Here is a 21,614-nt window from a genome sequence, read left to right as displayed (position 1 = left end):
GGAATAAAGGAGTTTGATGATGTTGTTCACCCTACACTGTGTTACAACTGGTGACTAGATTGGCTAAAGGGTCGTGGATAGTGCTGGTTCTGGACAAAGGAAGCATTTACAGCGGATATAGTCCTGTTGAGGACAGGGGTTCGTCACAGGGGTGTTCTGACGGGGATGGGGGGGCCGTCCCTCTGTCAGAACACAACAGCTCAGCGAAGGAGATCACCGTACTAACATCGGATCGTTTGTACAGCAGCTAGTAGTGTGCATCAGGAATTAACCAGGACTGATGGCCTCCAAAAGAAATAAAATAAAATAATATTTAAAAAAAATGGAGATACCCCTTCCCCACTTTTTAATGGGCAAGGGGGAATCAGATGGGGCGGATGATGGGGGACACTCAGATGCTTCCCACTGCTTTCAAAAAAATAAAGGAAAAACATCATTTTTGTGGAGAGCCTCTTTAACCTCATCACACAGTTCACACAACATACTTCATATAGAAGGCTATTAGACCAAAGAGGAAGTAAAATAAAAGGAATACTTTTTACGTACAGTAGAAGCTGAGGTCATAGTAAGCATTCAGAGAGACTGCAGCAAACAGATGCTAGATTGTCATGCAAAACACAAAGACCGCAGCAGCACTGAACAAAAACGTAAGCAAAGCCGAAAAAGCAAAAAACACCGGTGTTATCTTTTGAAAGCCGCAACCGCAACTTTCCTCGCTAAATCAGGACCATAGACCCAGTGTACCCCCTTCACTCAAACTGCTCTACCCTGACCGCCTGCCTACGCTCACAAGTTCAAACCCGCATTCTAGCGTGGAAGCACACAAAACACGATCAGCCAGAGGAAAAAAATTAAATAAAAAAAATAGGCATTTCAAGAAAAAGCACAGCAAAGAAAAAATAAAAGCAACCTCAACACTGAAAGTTATTTTATATACTGTATGTGGATTAAAACAAAAATCCTTTGGAGACTTCCTTCCAAACACTACAAAAACACAAGGACCGGCTGCATATGCACATACACAAATGCAGATGTAAATGGTTATGAAATGAACAAAAAAGACGAAAAATAAAAAAAAACAAAAAAATAGATAAATAAAAATAAAATAAAAAATAAAAGTTCTGAAACTGCTGGAGGAGTGGAAATTTGGAGTGTCGGTTTTTGTCCTCAATAAAAGAACCGTGGAATGATGGATTGAATCAGAAGCTAAAAACTACTTTGGAGTCCGCTCTAGAGGCAAAAAAATTAAGGTCAAGTTTCCTTGTGGTCTGCACAAAGTGGAGGCAATGACCCCCCCCTCAAAACTGCAACGTACCTCCACCAGTGACAACACTAAAGCTGGAGGTAATTAAAGGGTCAAGCAAGAATTCTGAGGTCAACTTGGATCAGAATTGCTGCCTCTACTATGTGTAGAAGAAAGGTCCCTTAGTATTTCGTTGGTCAAATCATCAGCTAGAAAAAAAAAAGAAAAGAAAAGAAAAGAAAAAGAAGAAAAAACAAAGTAAATGAAAGGTAACCATAACGTATAGTTTTTGATACAGGTCCAATTGTTTCTAATTAAGCATTCTGCAAGTGCACAAAAAGTCGCTAAATGTCCCACCCCCCACCACTCTCTAGAACCAATCACTCCCTCCTGCCCCGAGCTCTATGCAATAGATTGGCAGAATATTCACCTGGTTTGTTCAGAGAAGCTGTAAAGGGCTGTGGTATCCCACTGATCTATGGTATTTGGTGTACTCAGTCCCCAAATTTCAGAGCAAGTGCTGTGCATAAAATTAAAAAAAAAAAATAAAAAAAATAAAAAGTTGATGTGAACATGGAAGCATGGTTACTTGAAATACCATGATATCAAAACATGGAGAAAATGTACAGAGCACTTCCTTCACATATAAAGATACAATGAATGGCATCATTAGTGTAAAGGAAGGGGGTTAAATGGAAAATAAGGTGACTTGGAAGCTATGACAATGTTGAAAAAAAAAAAAAAGCTGAACACAGTGGAACAGACGAGTTCATGGGGGTTATCACATTTTGGTTATAACGTCACCTTTCCTCTGAATGTGAATATGGATTGACACATGACAAGTCACAGTACAGACACCCTGGGCAGAGGACTGCAGGGGGCGCTGTTGCTCACATAGCACTCTACACAGTAATACAAGATCAGGCAACTTCGTATAAAGGGACTGTGGCCATACCACTAAGAAGCCTTCAGATAACCACATACAAAAATGAAATCTAACAAATAAACCTGTAAACAATCTGCAAGGTTGAGAAACAAAATGCAGTTTATTCTATTACTCAGTCAGACTTATGCTCTACCAATGTCGTTTTTAAACACTTTACAAGTACATATAAAAGGCACTGGAATTCATTTACATAGCTTTATAAAATCCAACAGTGTAATAAAATTAGGGCCCATCAAAAACCGTGTAATAAAAGTTAGAGCCCATTCATAGAGGGTGGGCTATTTAGGCCACGTTATGTCGTGCATTGGGTTAAAAGTAGAACTCCAGTCTACAACCTAAAAAAAAAAAAAAACAAACAAAAAAAAACAAAACAACAACACAAGAAAAGAGAAGGTGCAACTTGTTTTGAGGGCTGCACCCTCTTCCTCAGAGCCAAAATGTTTCGGCTTTGAAGAAGAGCGTACAGCCTTCGAAAAACAAGTTGTGCCCCCACTTTTCTTGTGCTTTTTTAGTTTGGGTTAAAAGTAGAACCCCCAACCTAAAACCGAAAAAAAAAAAAAAAAAAAAGAAAAAAAATACCACAACACACACCACAAGAGAGGGCGCAACTTGTTTCAAAAGCTGTACCCTGTTCCTCAGAGCCAAAATGTTTTGACTTTGAGGAAGCAGGTACAGCCCTCAAAACAAGTTGTTCCCTCTCTTTTGGGTTAAAAGTGGAACCCCAACCTAAAACCAAACTTAAAAAAAAAAAAGAAGAAGGAGGGTGTACCTTCTTCCTCAAAGCCAAAACAAGTTGCGCCTCTCTTGAGTTTTATGTTTTTGTTAGGATTTGGGTCGGTGTTCTACTTTTAACCCAAACTAAAAAAACACAAGAAAACAGGGCACAACTTGTTTCGAGGGCTGTACCCTCTTCTTCAAAGCCAAAATATTTTGGCTCTAAGGAAGAAGGTACAGACCTCGAAACAAGTTGCACCCTCTCTTTTTCAGGTTTTTTTTTTTTTTTAAAGGTTTTTTCCAGTTGTTTTATGCTGGTGTTCTACTTTAACCCAATGCACGGCATAACTAGCCAACATTGTATGAATGGGCCCTAACTTTATTACACAGTTTTTGATAGGCCCCCATTTTATTATACTGTTGTTGGATTTTATAAAACCTAAATGAATAAATTCCAGTGCCTTTTAAAAGCTTGTAAAGTTTTATAAAATCCAACAACAGTATAATAAAAAAAAAAAAAATCAAGGCCTATCCAAAATCAGCATAAAGCGAGAATCCATTCATACAGGGTGGGCTATTTAGGCCATGTTATCTCTTGTATTGGGTTTTAAGTAGAACTCCAACCTAAAACCTAATTTAAAAAAAAAAGGAAAAGTGAGGGTGCAACTTGTTTCAAGTGCTGTACCCACTTCCTTAAAGCCAAAACATTTTGGCTCTGAGGAAGAGAGTACAGCCCATTAAAACACATAAGCCATTTGGAACTTGGGCAATATCCTCCTGAGCCCAGGAGCACGTGGAGCGGACGGATCGATTGTGTTACCTTATTGCGCCTTGTCAGTCATATCGTTTGCGAGTAGATATACAATTACATTCTTCTCAATAAATGTTTTTTTTAGACATAATGCGCTAGGCTGGCGCGCCCGCTTTTTTCTTGTGTTTTTTCAGTTGCATCTGGGACATCCCCAGTCTGGAGAGGGCAGCAAGGTGCTGTGTGTTTATATTTCTTCAGTCATGAATCGAAGTGCAACAAGTACTCACATTAGACCACCACACTCACCTCCTAACACCTATGCTGACTAATCTATGTAAAAAAAAAAAAAAAAAAAAAAAAAAAGCCGTGTCAGCTGCAGGGGAGAGCAGTGAGGGCCAACAACAGCTGGGACATGGAAGACTATGGGTGATATCACCCCTTCCAGAATTTCCAGCCGTGCACTCTTCTTCCCTGCAGCCTCCACTGGCTGACAGGTGAATAGGTGATCACGTGATAAGAGCAGAGGTGTTGGGGGGTGGGGGATATTTTTAAGACTAGTTAAGTTTAGGCTGGAATTCTAATTTAAGTCGGTCTTTTAAGGCAGTCCATTAACTTGAATAATCTGCCTAACACACAATGGGCCAAAAATCACTCCTGCGGCCCATTTCTCTAGCGTAGTGCAACATAGTGCGTCACCATGTACTGCAATACTAAATCACAATGAAGGACACAGCAGAGAACCAGTAATTTGCATTACCACAGTGCCATGGTGTGAATGGGCCTTGAATGTTAAAGAGGCTTCCAAATGTCTTTTTACACTATAGGTAAAGACAGTGGGTGTCTAGAAACAACTAGCGTCTATGCCCCCCTACATCAACACATAAGTAAAATCCTTATTTAGCAGCGTGTTCTGCTCATCCCTGCAAACAGGCTGTGGAGGGGGGTGGTTTAGAAGTCAGCCTGGTCATCAAGAACCTTGAGGCTGTATTCAGGCTCAGACCATGCATGTTCCTGACTGCCATGACATGCATTGAAGAGATACTAGGAGCTGCGATGGTGCTTAGCGGGAGCTTATGAAGTCCAACTGGGCCAGACTTCTGAAACTCCCCTGCTGGGAGTACTAGGGCAACCTTGAGGCTGGTCTTCAAGGTGACTGAACCATAATAGCCAGTTTGTCTTTTGAGCACAATATTCACGTGATAAATCGCGCCCAAATCACAACACATGAAGCTTACCCCTCAAAAAAGGAGCAGGAGCTCCTTTTGGGGCGACGGCGTCACACATTGTGGTTTGCCGCGATTTGTCACATGACAATCGCAGCAAAAATCTAACCACGATTTGGGGTGCCATTAAGTATGGCATCACAAACGCGCCCCACGTTTTGCAGTGATTTGGAATCGTGGGCAGAATCACGGCGATTCAAATCGCCTAGGTGTGAATGGAGCCTTAGTCCATTAGCAAGCATTGATATTTACATCAAACTAATCAGTATCATGAATCCAAAAAAACAAAAACAAAAAACAAAACAAAAAACACAATACATTTCCTTGGATAAGGTATTAAAAACAGAAGCATTGCTCTAGAAGGAGGCCATACAGTTGGTTTTAAGCTGAACTCCAGGTAAACGCACAGATGAAATACAGTCCCATATTTCTGATCATCTAATCCTGAGATTTACACAGCACAGCCTTGTCTTGCAAGGTAGAAAACCTGATTTTATTCTGCTGCAGTGAACGGGTTTTCTTCCACCCCAGCCAATGACTGGACGGTGCAGCTTACCAGCTATTAGATGTGGTGGCTGCATTCATTTCTCATTTCAAGGTTCTCTTTGTTCTATTTTCATCTGGTGATACAGCCAGCAAGTCTGTTTTTCTTTCCAGCAGCAAGCTCTCCAGCAGAATGTATCAGTTTACATGGACGAGACAAACCACTTCTTACCACTGGCAGGGGCGGTTAAAATGAACATTTATTCATGTAAAACCTTTATCCCAATTTTTTTTTTTTAAATCGACTGCTGCAAAGGATAATAAAAAGTGAGCTAGAGTTTGGCTTCAATTTGTTAGCGATTCTGAATCAATACATCTAACCCCCTTCCCCTGCGCACCCCCCCCCCCCCCCCCCCCTCCAGACTGACAATGCTGCTGTCTGCTGTGTCTCCTGTTCTCATTCCTCCAGAGTTGTCTCTCACTGACACAGGTGGTGTGTTACTGGCCAGTTCACCGGATGAAAACAGAGGAGGCAAAAAATAAAAAAAACGAAATGCAGCCACCGCATCTAATGATTGGTAGGCTGCAATATATTACGTTTTTGGTAGAAGCGCAAAGGAATTTCGGCATCTCTAATTTTTGATTTCCAATTTAATACAGCTGTAAAGTGGAGTCCCAGCCGTAAATTTTATTTAATTTTTTTTTTTTAAAAGACACCCTAGAATAGATGTTCATCTAACCTAATGTTACAAATGCTCAATTTATGACAGGACGCTGTATTATTGCATATTTAAAAAAAGAAAAAAACAAACTTTTATATTCTGCCTGCAGTGCGCTCCCATCTTTGTTGTGGGCATGTGAAGCCCACAAGTGTTTTCTTCCGGGAATCGGTGCTGTTAGTTACCCAGCATGCACCTCCGACTCTTGTGCGGCGCACGATTGGGTCTCTGGTTGCCATCACAATGGCGGCATCGTAGGAAGGTCCCACCCCGTTATGGCAAGCAAATGTAAGCAGCTTGAGTCTAGACCAGGGGTCTCCAAACTTTCAAAACAAAGGGCCAGTTTACTGTCCTTCGGACTTAATATGGGCCAGACTGTGGCCATGGACAGTAGCAAAGGTCCTGACATCAGTGGGAATAAACAATGCACCATCTTTTTTGTCAGTGGGAGGAATTGTGCCTCATCAGTGGTGTCATTAAGCCCCATTGTTTGTGTCATTGGGAGGAATTGTGCCCCACCCTTGATATCATTGGGAAGAATTGTGCCCCATGATTGGTGCCATTGAGCCCCATTGCTGGTGTCAATGGGAGAAACTGTGTCCCACCGTTGGGTGTCACTGTGAGGAATTGTGCCCCACCCTTGATATTATTGGCAGGATTTGTGCCCCATCATTGGCGTCATTGAGCCCCATTGTTTGTGTCATTGGGAGGAATTGTGCCCCACCCTTGATATCATTGGGAAGAATTGTGCCCCATAATTGGTGCCATTGAGCCCCATTGCTGGTGTCATTAGGAGAAACTGTGTCCTATCGTTGGTGTCATTGGGAGGAATTGTGCCAGTGGGGGGAATTAGGTCTATTAACGGTATCAGCGTTTGAAAATGGTGTCCCAAGGGCCAGATCAAAGACCCACATCTGTCCCCCGGGCCGCAGTTTGGAGACCACTGGTCTAGACAATAGACTAAAGTGATGCAGCCTTTTCAAAAATGGCACTTAGATGCGCCTTGCATCACATCATTTCCGGTTTGGAAATAATGCAACGCTAACAGGCGGTGATGCCCACTGACCCCTGGGAATGATGACACTCTCCCAGGAGCAGTGGTACCCCGCAGGATAAGACCTCGCTGCGGCGCCGAAAGAGGAAGAATATAGAAGACACCCTAGCAACAAAGGTACACAGTTTAAGAGAAAAAAAAATGCCAAATGCCGCATTAAGATCACTTACATTAAGACCGTATCTTACCAAATCTAAACAAGTTAATGTTGTCACACAAGCAATCCTGACATTAGCGACAACTCGCCAGCACACGATTGCCATCAGACCACTTACCTCTTTGCTATGGAGTGGCTTCCTCATTGCCAGGGATTTTCTCCAGGACACCATTAGGGTATGTGGAAGCCTCTCCTGGGTGGTGATGCTGCTGCTGCTGCAGATTTGTCGCCAGCAGAATCACATCCTTTAACGGACCCTTTAGACTAAAAGTTACCCTATAAAGTTGTTAGGTAATCCATAGCTCTAGATCAATCAAAATATAAATACAGATAGACATACACAAAGAAAAATAAAAGGCTTGGGAGGCTGGAATCGTAAAGCGGAACTGAACTCCAAAAATAAAAGAGAGGTTATGTTGAAGGGGAGCATCTACTAATCCTAAATGGACCTAAGCAGTAGACTGAGGACCTAAGCAGTAGACTGAGGACCTAAGCAGTAGACTGAGGACCTAAGCAGTAGACTGAAGACCTAAGCAGTAGACTGAAGACCTAAGCAGTAGACTGAAGATCTACCTGGTCTGTAAAGTCCTCCTGAAGGACAGCAAGGCACTTTCTGCATCATGTCTCATTGCTTAATATCCGCAAGGTAAGATCTAAGGCACTGCCGCCTTTGCTAGTTTATAGGAGATTTGGAGCGATATTTGGGGTCAATACTGTGCCACTCATTGTTCTCCTCTGCCTCTACCAAGATGGCCACCTCAACACAGAGACCCGATGCAGAGCAAGGCATGGAAAGTCACTAAATAGAGAAAGATCTGCTACCGGGAGACACCAGGCAAAGCTGCTTACTAGACGTACTGCCGGCCTTTTTATGGACATACCTTCCAGAGTTCAGGTTCCCCTTTAAAAAAAAAAAAAAAAAATCTGTGTTTTTTTTTTTTTTTTTTTTTTTTGCGAGTGACTGCTTAAAATACAAGTCCCTGTTTTGGCAATAGCGTCTTTATAAGTCCGACATGCAACTCTGCCCCCATACCTTGATAGAAAATTGGCAGATATTCTTCTTCACGCATGCAATCTCCAGACCCCCAAAGGCAAGCATTTTTATGAAGGAGACACAATGTTCTCAGACTATGAATGCCTGGAATTAGCTGTAAAATCTCCATGTCCAACAGGTAAATGGTTTGCTAAATACATAAAAGCTGCAGTTTTAACCACTTGAAGACCGGGCTTTTTCTAGCACTTTTTGTTTACAATTTTTAATCAGTATTTTTTGCTAGAAAATTACTCGTAACCCCACCAAACATTATATATTTTCTTTTAGCAGAGACCCCAGGGAATAAAATGGCAATCATTTCAATTTTTTTATGTCACGCGGTATTTGCGCAGCGGTTTTGCAAAAGCAATTTCTTTTTGGGAAAAAAATTAAATAAAAAAAGACACTTTATTGAATAGAAAAAAAAAAAACAATATTTACCCCAATTTTTTTGTAAAATGTGAAAGATGTTATGCCGAGTAAATAGATACCCCAACATGTCACATTTTAACCAAGGCCTTTTTTGGAACTTTTCGTTAACAAGTTTAACCGCTTAAGGACTGCCCCACATACATTTACTGCGGCAGGGTGGCCTTTAAGGGCAAACTCACGTACCTGTACGTGATTCTCGTCTTCGGCTCTCATGCGTGTGCCACCGGAGCCCCGCTCCTGCTGTGACTGGACACAGCGGGAGCCAATCAGAGGGTCCGGCGGCCGTTCATAGAGAGGCAGAACAGCAGGCTGCCTATGTAAAAAAAAAGGCCCGTAAAAAAAACAAAAATTAAAAAACAAAGTCCCTAAATCTATCCCATAGTTTGTAGATGCTATAACTTTTGCGCAAACCAATCAATATACGCTTATTGGGATTTTTTTACCAAAAATATGTAGCAGAATACATATTGGCCTAAATTGATGAAGAAATTAGATTTTTAAAAAAATTTTAATTGGAATTGTTTTATAGCAGAGAGTAAAATATATATAATAATACATACATACATACACACACACATATATATATATAGATATAGATAGATAGAGATTCTCTATCTATCTATATATATATCTCTCTCTCTCTCTCTATCTATCTCTCTCTCTCTATATATCTCTAGCTATCTATATACAGTATATCTCTAGCTATCTCTATATATATATATATATATAGCTCTCTAGCTATCTATATATATCTCTAGCTATCTATCTATATACACATACTTTTTTTTTCTTTTTAAATTGTCAATCTTTTTGTGTTTATATCGCAAAAAAACGAAAATCCCCAGAGGTGATCAAATACCACCATAAGAAAGCTCTGTTTGTGGGAAAAAAAAAAGGATAAAAGTTTGGTTGGGTGCAGTGTAATTGTCAGTTAAACTAACGGTGCCGTATCACAAAAAATGGCCTGGTCAGGAAGGGGATAATCAGCATAATCAGCTGAATCAGTATTTTTTGCTAGAAAATTACTTAGAACCCTTTAATAAATACAAATTTTTTTTAAAAGTTAGCTTTTTTTTTTTTTATGAAAGATGTTGTTACTCTGAGTAGATACTCAACATGTCACGCTTTAAAACTGCGCATGCTCGTGAAACGGCGACAAACTACGATACTTAAAAATCTCCATAGGCTACGCTTTGTAACTGTAAACAGGTAACCTGTAAAAAAATTTTTAGAGGTCTAGTGCTAGAATTATTGCTCTCACTCTTACGATTGTGGCAATACCTCACATGCGTGGTTTGAACACCATTTACATATGCGGGCGGTTTCTTTTTTTTCATATTTAATTTACTTTTTTTTTTTTTTTTTTTTTTTTTTACACAGTTCCTTTTATTTTTATCACTTATTTCTATTACAAGGAATGTTAAACATCCCTTTTAATAGAAATAAGGACAGGACCTCTATCGATCAAAAAAAAAAAAAAAAAAAAAAAAAAAAAAAAAAAATTATAATATAATATAAATAATATATATATATATATATATATATATATATATATATATATATATATATATATATATATATATATATATATTATATTATAATATATATATTATATTATAATATATATATTATATTATAATATATATATTATAATATATATATACAGTGGCTTGCGAAAGTATTCGGCCCCCTTGAACTTTTCAACCTTTTGCCACATTTCAGGCTTCAAACATAAAGATATAAAATTTTTATTTTTTGTGAAGAATCACCAACAAGTGGGACACAATTGTGAAGTGGAACGAAATCTTTTGGATTTTTGAAAATTTTTTCACTAATAAAAAAATGAAAAGTGGGGCGTGCAAAATTATTCGGCCCCCTTGCGTTAATACTTTGTAGAGCCACCTTTTGCTGCGATTACAGCTGCAAGTCGCTTGGGGTATGTCTCTATCAGTTTTGCACATCGAGAGACTGAAATTCTTGCCCATTCTTCCTTGCAAAACAGCTTGAGCTCAGTGAGGTTGGATGGAGAGCGTTTGTGAACAGCAGTTTTCAGCTCTTTCCACAGATTCTCGATTGGATTCAGGTCTGGACTTTGACTTGGCCATTCTAACACCTGGATACGTTTATTTGTGAACCATTCCTTTGTAGATTTTGCTGTATGTTTGGGATCATTGTCTTGTTGGAAGATAAATCTCCATCCCAGTTTCAGGTCTTTTGCAGACTCCAACAGGTTTTCATCCAGAATGGTCCTGTATTTGGCTGCATCCATCTTCCCCTCAATTTTAACCATCTTCCCTGTCCCTGCTGAAGAAAAGCAGGCCCAAACCATGATGCTGCCACCACCATGTTTGACAGTGGGGATGGTGTGTTGAGTGTGATGAGCTGTGTTGCTTTTACGTCAAACATATCGTTTTGCATTGTGGCCAAAAAGTTCGATTTTGGTTTCATTGGACCAGAGCACCTTCTTCCACATGTTTGGTGTGTCTCCCAGGTGGCTTGTGGCAAACCTTAGACGAGACTTTTTATGGATATCTTTGAGAAATGGCTTTCTTCTTGCCTCTCTTCCATAAAGGCCAGAGTTGTGCAGTGTACGACTGATTGTTGTCCTATGGACAGACTCTCCCACCTCAGCTGTAGTTCTCTGCAGTTCATCCAGAGTGATCATGGGCCTCTTGGCTGCATCTCTGATCAGTCTTCTCCTTGTCTGAGCTGAAAGTTTAGAGGGACAGCCAGGTCTTGGTAGATTTGCAGTGGTCTGATACTCCTTCCATTTCAAAATGATCGCTTGCACAGTGCTCCTTGGGATGTTTAAAGCTTGGGAAATCTTTTTGTATCCAAATCCGGCTTTAAACTTCTCCACAACAGTATTACGGACCTGCCTGGTGTGTTCCTTGGTCTTCATGATGCTCTCTGCGCTTTCAACAGAACCCTGAGACTATCACAGAGCAGGTGCATTTATACAGAGACTTGATTACACACAGGTGGATTCTATTTATCACCATCAGTCATTTAGGACAACATTGGATCATTCAGAGATCCTCGCTAAACTTCTGGAGTGAGTTTGCTGCACTGAAAGTAAAGGGGCCGAATAATTTTGCACGCACCACTTTTCAGTTTTTTAATTGCTAAAAAAGTTTAAAATATCCAATAGATTTTGTTCCACTTCACAATTGTGTCCCACTTGTTGGTGATTCTTCACAAAAAATTAAAATTTGATATCTTTATGTTTGAAGCCTGAAATGTGGCAAAAGGTTGAAAAGTGCAAGGGGGCCGAATACTTTCGCAAGCCACTGTGTATGTGTATATATATATATATATATATATATATATATATATATATATATATATATATATATATATATATATATATATATATATATATATATATATATATATATATCCCTTGTTTTCTTCCAGCCGGACATTATTCCGGTCCTCCAAGGCCATAAATGCGATTAAAGTGGATCTACTCTTTCATCGCCTATGTAGTCAGCTGGTGACACCGTCAAATTGTTTCTTGGGCGAACAGATGGAAACAGTAAGCCCAAGAAACACCAGTGAGTGGCTAGGGGGAAAGGGAGCGTTCCCTCCTGCATACATCATAAACCACTTGGACTGCTTTCATAAGAAAACAAAAAATAAAAATAAAACACCAGGATTATAGATTATACCTTCATCCATGATCCCGGTAAACCACTTGTAAGAAGCAACACACACACACACATATATATATATATATGTCAGCAAGTGGTAAACAAAAAAAAAAAAAAAATAGTTTTAACACTCAAACCAAATTCAAATCTTTTTCTTTTAATTTTTTTTTTTTTTTTTTTTAGTTTTGGTAAAGGTGTTGAAGGTTCCACTCTATTTAGGTTTTGATTGCTGGGTGTGTCCCTGATTGGAGGTGACAGGAAATAAGAAGCAAGAGGTTCATAGAGAGCAATGTAAGAAAATAACTTTCCTCTGACAGCGGTCACTGGGATTTTCTAATCTCCTTCTGCATGGTTGCCAGCTCTGAGATTTTTCCCACTGATCACTTTTGCCCCAAAAATACCATAAAATGACCCCAATGAGGACAAAAGACAGCAAATAACATGACAGAGGAGCAAACCCCTCACTAAGATACAAAAAAATACATCTGAGTGCACACAAAAACAGATCAAAAGCAAACAGGCTGTTTTTCTTCAAGCGGAACTAAACCCATCAAATCAACCTTTACCCAAAACAGTTACATGCAAGACATACCACGAATGATAACTGCCACGGGTATTTGTACTCCCACCCAAACTGTCAAATGGCTGGCATCATAGCTGATGACATGTACAGCACCATGGCAGCTGCATATCAAACAGAGGCCAAGATGGCAGCTTCCTTGGCTGTAAAAGGACTGGAGGGTTTAGTTCTGCTTTAAATGGCCTGTTTTACATGTTTTACAAAAAAAATATGTGAAAAGTGCGACGTGCAGGCCTTTTTTCAGAGCTGCACCCAGAATTTTATTGCAGCTCTTGCATCAAAAAAGGTGGGTAACAAAATATTAGGCGAAAGGTAATAAAAAATTATCCAATACCAAAACGGCACAGTGGTGCAGTGGGTAGCACTTTCGCCTAGCAGTAAGAAGGGTCGCTGGTTCGAATCCCAACCACGACACTACCTGCCTGGAGTTTGCATGTTCTCCCTGTGCCTGCGTGGGTTTCCTCCGGGTACTCCGGTTTCCTCCCACACTCCAAAGACATGCTGGTAGGTTAATTGCATCTTGTCTAAAATTGTCCCTAGTATGTATGAATGTGAGTTAGGGACCTTAGATTGTAAGCTCCTTGAGGGTAGGGACTGATGTGAATGTACAATGTATATGTAAAGCGCTGCGTAAATTGACGGCGCTATATAAGTACCTGAAATAAATAAATAAAACAAGAGCAGCTGCCCCTTTAAAGTGTAGAACACTCACTAATTGAAAAAACAAAAAGTAGGCGCTAGCCCTTCTATACAGTTTGAATACAGTAATTTGTGGTAAAATAAATAAAAACTTCCTTAGATGCAATAAAGATTAATATAAAAAATCCCCAATCACCGTGATTTTGTGAAATCATACATAAAAGTGACAAATTATTCTTTAAAGTGATTGTAAAGTCTCTTTTTTTTTTTTCTTTTAAAATAACAAACATGTTATACTTGCCTCCTCTGTGCAGTGGTTTTGCACAGAGCAGCCCGGATCCTCATTCTCGGGGGGCCCTGGTGGAAGCTCCCTCCTGTTGAGTGCCCCCACAGCAAGCAGCTTTCTATGGGGGCAACCGAGCTGCAGATCCATGTATCCATTCAGACACGGAGCTACGGTTCGGGCTCTGTCCCCTCCCCTGATTGGCCAACTGAGTGTGACTGACAGCAGCGGGAGCCAATGGCGCCTTTGCTGTGTCTCAGCCAATCAGGAGGAATAGTCCCAAACAGCCAAGGCACTCGAGGACATCGCTGGATAGAGAGGGGGCTCAGGTGAGCATTAGGGGAGGCTGCTTTACACACAGAAGGCTTTTTATCTTAATGCAGAGAATACATTAAGATAAAAAAATAAAAAAAAAAAATAAAAAGTTTGACTTTACAATTACTTTAAGCAAAAAAAAAAAAAAAAAAAACAGTGCTCTTCCACGTGCCCAGGTGAAAATGTGCACTCACCAGATGGTTGCACTCACAAAAGTAGCCAACAAGCCTTGTGTATTATATCCTGTACACGGAATTCCAGATCTTCTCCATAGGAGTCCAAATGCCAGCCCGCTTATGGATGTCTGTAGTAAATGCTCATTCACTCAATAGGAGTGAGCAAGAAAGACCAGAGATAATATCAAAGTGTAGTAAAATTATATTAAAAATTGTTGAAAAAACAAAAAAAACAAAAAAAAAACTGCAGTCACATTCGGCAGGTGCCAGCATGGCACCAACACAATTAGCTCAGAAGGTCTTATCCCTTGCACCACCGTTCGTGCTTCCAGAGCTGGCGTGCGTTCCAAAAGACTGGATATGACGTGGGGCAAGGAAAATGGATGTGGCATTAGTGGCAAAGCCTCAATGCATTTCACATGCAGCTAATGCCTTCTGCATGTTCTTTTTACTAGTAATAATAATTATGTGTATACCACTTTAACACCCTTCTACCGATGCAAGCTAGCCCCTTAAAAGGAATCCTAAAGCCGGAAGGAAGGCTATCTATATGAGCAACTATATATATGAGCAACAGCATTCTATATGAGCACGGGTAACGGTCTGTCACGGTGATCACAAACCTGTCCTACCCAGCTCACGATTGTAAACAATGACCAGAAGCTGCAGGCGGCACAGTGCTGGGGGTGCCTAGTGCTCGTGCTCACAAGACAGTGATGCTGGATGTACACATACAGTGCCTGTACAGACCAACACAAATTGGCACAAAATTGTGAAGTGGAAGGAAAATGATAAATGGTTTTCAAAATTTTTTAGAAATAAATATGTGAAAAGTGTGGGGTACATTTGTATGGAGCCCCCCGGAGTCAATACTTTGTAGAACCTCCTTTCACTGCAATTACAGCTGCAAGTCTTTTTGGGGATGTTTCTACCAGCTTTGCACATCTAGAGCGTGACATTTTTGCCCATTCTTCTTTCTAAAATATCTCAAGCTCTGTCAGATTGGATGGAGAGCGTCTGTGAACAGCAATTTTCAAGTCTTGCCACAGATTCTCAATTGGATTTAGGTCTGGACTTTGACTGGGCCATTTTAACACATGAATACGCTTTGATCTAAACCATTCCATTGTAGCTCTGGCTGTATGTTTAGGGTCGTTGTCCTGCTGGAAGGTGAACCTCCGCCCCAGTCTCAAGTCTTTTGCAGACTCCAACAGGTTTTCTTCTAAGATTGCCCTGTATTTGGCTCCATCCATCTTCCCATCAACTCTGACCAGCTTCCCTGTCTCTGCTGAAGAAAAGCATCCCCACAACATGATTCTGCCACCACCATGTTTCACGGTGGGGATGGTGTGTTCAGGGTGATGTGCAGTGTTCGTTTTCCTCCCCACATAGTGTTTTGCTTTTAGGCCAAAAAGTTCAATTTTGGTCTCATCTGACCAGAGCACCTTCTTCCACAAGATTCCTGTGTCCCCCACATGGCTTCTCACAAACTGCAAATAGGACTTCTTATGGCTTACTTTCAACAATATCTTTCTTCTTGCCACTCTTCCATAAAGGTCAGATTTGTGGAGAACACGACTAATAGTTGTCCTGTGGACAGATTCTCCCACCTGAGCTGTGGATCTCTGCAGCTCCTCCAGAGTTACCATGGGCCTCTTGGCTGCTTCTCTGATTAATGATCTCCTTGCCCGGCCTGTTAGTTTAGGTGGACGGCCATGTCTTGCTAGGTTTGCAGTAGGGATTGGCCGATATTGTTTTTTCGGTACCGTTATTTCGGCCACCTCTCAGGCCAATATTCTGTACATTAAAAAAAAAAAAAATTACACTGTCGTGATTGGTGGGTGTAGCACCTGCCAAGCATGACCCATTCAAGCAAACAAGGGGTTAAAGCAGGCAGCATTGTGTTGATTTCTCACCACCTGCTTTATTTAACACCTTGGACCCCTGCAGAAGCACGCTTGCAGAGTGGCCCCATTTACTTGAATAGGTCACGACTGGCAGGTTGTAGCACCCACCAAAAGCAACAGAAGGTTTAATTCCTGCTGCGGAATGTGTACATATTTGGCTGCTGCCTCAGAAGCTAAAGGGGGTAGGAATTAGGAGTGGTAAAAAGCTCTAAGGGTGCTGCTGCCTGAATGCAACTAAGGGCTTATTCACAAGTACAGCAGTCACTGCTGCTCCTCTGAAAAGCGATCCGAGTGTGTTTGACAGGTGGTGAGGAGGCGATATGTTGCCTCTACACCACCTGATCTAAACCCATGACTGCGGTATGGCAATTAGAGGTTTAAATCAGGTGTGAGGAGGCGACACTGTGCCCGGTGATATCTGACCTATCCCATGTTGTTCAGGTAGATCTCCACCTCTGTAAGGTTGCCTACCCCTGACCTACACAATCTAAATAGTGAATGTTGACTGGACAGGAATTCTTTCTTAAAAGTCACATGTATGGTTAGCCTTCAGATGCAAAAATATATTACCTGTTCAAACAGCATTAGCACTTTCTAATCGAATGCCCTTCTCTTCATTATCCAGCCGTGTCTGACCTGCGGTATTTTTCTCAAATATTTGTGCAGCCTCAGAGCAAACAAAGGCCAGCTCAATAGACACGATTACACAACCAGAGACACATGAGGAGACAGTCTACAAAGCAAACACTAACTCTTTGGCAGCAGATAATTGACAGGCTGGAACAGTCTTAATTATTTTTTATCGAATACAATTCTCTTGAATCAAGTATTACCGAGATCTCCAGGGAAGTTATCAACTGATACAACCAGCAAATTAAATCTTTAAGCTCCGGCTTTGATGTGAAATTAAAGTAGATCTAAAACCAAATCACAAAAATGATAAGCTGACCATACACTGAAAACAAAAATAAAAATAAATCCCACAAACATTCTTCTATCCATGCTTCACAGCACGGATGGACGATTATCCCCCTTCAGTTATTGTATTTTCAGGGCTGGGCCCCCCATCTAGTAGTCAAAGCACCAGCAGCTGTATCTGATTGGATGCAGGCAAAGTTCAGCTGAAGACTTTTCAGGGGGTTCCTTCAACAAAAGTCAATTAAATTATCAATTCTTGTAGAAAGGACTGGCAGGCCCATCCCAGAGAATCTTGGATCGGTTTATCAGGAACCAGTTGAAAATTTCCTCCTGGAGGATGGAGGCAATTACCGACCTGGCATTTTCCATGCAAAACCTTTGAACCTATAGAAAAAAAATTGAGTCTTCAGGTCCAGTATGGGCTGAACTTCTCCATTCAGCTTGAAAGCCCTCTCCTGGCCGGACCCCTTGAGACTGGTACTGCTGGACAGCAGCAAGATCAGCATTAGTTCTCTTTTTTCTGGCTACATCAAAAAAATTATCCAGGAGGGGAGGTCAAAGGGGAGGGCACGGCTGTGACCCCTATCATATGGCTTCAAACAAGGCCAGAAATTCTGCCCGATAATTCGGAAAAATCTCTAAAAAGAAAAGACGAAGCTAGCGCAGCTGGTGGGCCAGAAGAAGGCAGGTAGTCAAAAAGGGCAACCATCAGAGGGAAGGGTAATGGGGCTTTGAAAAGATGTACTACCACCCACAAAAGCTTAAAGTGGAGCTCCATCCAAAAGAGGCAGCTATGCTTGTTCGCACCCCTCCACGGACACATTTGGCACTTTTTTGGGGGGGGGTTCCTGATTTCGCCAGGTACCCACTGCCACTTCTGGCTCAGATTGTCGTGGTGATCTGGGCCAGAAGTTCGGCCCCTCAGTCTTATGAGACACATCACAGGTCCCAGAAGACTACAGGACCATTCCCAACACACACTGCGTCTTGCACATGTGCAGTAGGAAACTGGCTGTGAAGCTAGCTACAAGTTTCACTTACTTGCTGTGCCGGCGCCTGCACCCGAAGCCGACTGAAGAATTAGTTTGGGTGAGGACACCGCTGGGTTCCTGTACAGGCAAGTGTCCTTATATTAAAAAATCAGCAGCTACAGGATTTTTAACTGCTGACTTCATTTTTTGGGGGGAGCCTGGAGCTCCTCTTTAAAAGCGGAGCCTGAGCCAGCATGCCCTCCTTCCTGGAGTTCTTCCATGTTTGAAATTAGTCCCCAAAGAAGTACTGTAGCAATGAAGAGGAGGGACGCTCAAGGACACTAATTTAGGCGCTGCAAGAACAGCAGTTCCTCATGTACCCCCAGATAAATAACAAGGAGATGTGGCATGCTATCATTACATTAAAGCAGACCTTCACCACTAAGATGCAGCTGCCATCATTGTGCTCCTCCTCCCTTCCACAACGCAAAAATAAAAAAAGATACCCCCTCCCCCACACCCTTTTTTTTTTTTTTTTAGGTTGTCACTTTTCCTGAGCTGAATGAAGCTCTGCTGTGTCATCGGGGGGGACAGACTGGGTGAACCAAGAAGAGGCGCCAGATCAGGAACAAAGATGATGTTGCGGAACCAGGTGGGTGGAAGTGGAGCGCCAGATCATAGCAGATCAACACTGGATCCGCTGGGCAGGGGAATATGTGAATTGAGGACCTTTTTCACTATAGTGGTCCTTTAGAAAACCTCTAGCACAAGCTGAAAATACCTGTTGATCAGTGATCCCCATCCAACCTTGGAAAGCTACAGAAATCTTGCCAAGAGTGGGCAAAATTGACATACCGTATATACTCGAGTATAAGTCGAGATTTTCAGCACATTTTTTTGTGCTGAAAGTGCCCCCTTCGAGTCAAGCACTTTTCTGCAGCAAAAAATTTCATTTTCCGAACCGACTTTAGGGCCCGGTATCTCAGGGCCACTTGGTGCTAGGAACCCCAAATTTGGTGTGCAAACCCAGTGAAACTGGTACCACAACATATCCAAAGCTGAAGTTTCTAGAGATACGGGGCCCCAAAATCGGTTCGAAAAATGTCATTCTCTGCTGCAGAAAAGTGCTTGACATTTTCTGAACTGATTTTTGGGGCCCTGTATCTCGGGGCCACTTAGTGCTAGAAACCCAAGCTTTGGAAATTTTATGGTGGTAGTTCCACTGGGTTTGCACACCAAATTTGGGGTTCTTAGCACTAAGTGGCCCCAAGATACGGGGCCCCAAATTCGGTCAACTGTGTCCATCTGCAGCAGTGTCATTTCGGGACCCTTTGGGTTCAGAGACCCCAAATTTTGGCTGCAGCTAGGGGGCATCTAGGAACCCTTAACTACCGAGTTTGAAGTTCGGGGGACCTATGGCTGCAAATGGGCACAGTGAGGCATGCAAATGGGCAAAGTGATGCTGCAAATGGGCATTGTTGACCCTCTTTTCCACTTACAGTAGCTGTGCATTTCTCACCCTCGTCTTATACTCGGGTCAATAAGTTTTTCCCATTTTTTTGTGGTAAATTAGGGCCTCGACTTATACTCGGAACGACTTATACTCGAGTATATACGGTAATCCAGATGTGCAAAGCTAACAGACAGTTCAAAAGACTTGTAGCTGGAATCAAGCTAAGCTGGTGCAACCAACCATCATGATTACTTAATAAATTCCTAATTGTGGGATTTTGTCTAAGTAAGAAAAAGAAACTATACGTAGCTCCCTCCTAGTTAGGTGCTAAGAAGAGTGTATTATAGTTTTTGGTTTCTCTGCTTAACAGGGAGACAGCTAGGTAAATGTATGTGCTGTCTGCATAACAGGGAGCTGGGATTGGTTAGTGTAGACTGCTCATTGTACTCTGGTGCAGCTCATGCTGTCCAAGTGTTCCTGAGCTTAGCAACCTAGGAAGATTCTGGGCTATAAGTGCCGGTTCACACAGGGGCAACCCGACTTACAGCGCGACTTTGAAAGTCGATTTGGAGGCGACTTCAGCGCGACTTTGAGCAACTTACAACGCGACTTAAAAGTCGCCTCCATGACAGGCGACTTTGGCTGTGGCCAACCACAGAATAATCAGCTCAGTGGGAGGGAGGGGGGTTGCCTGGGTAAACATGGGGAGTACCTGGGTAAATTATTTTCTTTTTTCTTGTAAAGTCGCTTCAATATAGATGGAAATCCGACTTGGAGGAGACTTCCATTGAAATCTATTGGTACAAGTCACCTTGAAGTAGTAGAGGAACCTTTTCTGAAGTCGGAGTGACTTCAGTAGTGTACATTAAGACAGCTCTTATTCACCTCTATGGCATTTATTGCCGGCGACTTGAGGACTTACAAGTCGGATCCCAAGTCGCTGTAGTGTGAACCGGTGTTCTGTCTAAATGGGCCCGCCGTCGAAAAGTGCCTGCGCTTGGGCAGAACAGAAGGGCGCTCCAGCTGAGTTGCCGATCAGCTGGAGTGATGTATCATAGCGCATGCGCTCATCGTAGGAGCCTTTTTTCGACAAGAGATACCATTTCTCAGGCACAATTTAATGCTATGCAAACAGCGGAGGGACACCGTATTTATCATATTGTGCCTCACTGTTGCGCCGCAGGTTTACAGCGAGACACAACGTAACATCTACGGTGTCCCTCCGCTCTTTGCATAGCTTTCAATTGTGCCTGTGAAATGGTATCGCCCGTCGGAAAAAAAAAACACTCCTACGATGTGCGCACACGCTATGGTGACATCACTCCAGCTGATCGGCAACTCAGCTGGAGTGCCCTTCTGTTCTGCGCATGCACTTTTTGACGAAGGGCACAAATCGATAGAACACCGGCACTAAAAGGTGAAGATTAGGCAGATGAGCAGCATGAATATGCATACAGTCCTGGCCAATTGTAAGTGGAGGTGCCCTTATTTATGTATGAGGAGCACATGGGCTCTTGGTCACTACCAGGAGAGGATTGCACCAGGCTGGGGGAGAGGTGGGTGACCTGTGGGCCTGAATTGCTGGCATGTGGCTTCAGATGGGAGATCTGAGAGTCTGAAGTCTGTGTGGCAACGTTGGTCTTACCATGGCTGACAGAGGGAGAGGGGGAAGAGTAATCCAGGTAAATCTAACCCATCAACTGATACTTCTCGAGAAATGTGAGAGAGCGTGTCTTCTAAGATCAGAAGGGACCTACAAACATAAGACTGTAACCAACCAGTTTGGACATTTTAAAAATTCCCATCCTCTGTCCATCCATCAGTGGGTTTCTCTGTCCATAGCACCAGGGATTTGAGAATAGTGCCAAGGGATGAGAGCCTTGGATACCAATTAAAACTGAGTGACCAGAAATTATTTCAGGGTTGCTTGTGTCACAGAAAGAATCAGAACAACTACTAATAGC

The 21,614-nt window shown here is 41.9% G+C and overlaps 1 protein-coding gene across 2 annotated transcripts in view; it reads right to left on the bottom strand.

Annotated features, from left to right (window-relative positions):
- The window catches only part of SMAD2 (SMAD family member 2), a 109,179-nt gene that overhangs the window by 32,857 nt on the left and 54,708 nt on the right, over nt 1–21,614 (bottom strand). The window contains exon 3 of one of the 2 annotated variants that reach the window (XM_073619342.1): nt 1,674–1,763. The exons of the other annotated variant lie outside the window; for it this stretch is intronic. Coding sequence (XP_073475443.1) covers nt 1,674–1,763 — 90 coding nt within the window. The remainder of the gene's footprint in view (nt 1–1,673; nt 1,764–21,614) is intronic. 2 annotated transcript variants of the gene reach the window in all.

Source organism: Aquarana catesbeiana, linkage group LG01 (assembly GCF_042186555.1).
Source record: "Aquarana catesbeiana isolate 2022-GZ linkage group LG01, ASM4218655v1, whole genome shotgun sequence".
Lineage (NCBI taxonomy): Eukaryota > Metazoa > Chordata > Amphibia > Anura > Ranidae > Aquarana > Aquarana catesbeiana.
Note: the sequence above shows the minus strand (reverse complement) of the source record. Positions and strands in the feature narration are given on the sequence as shown.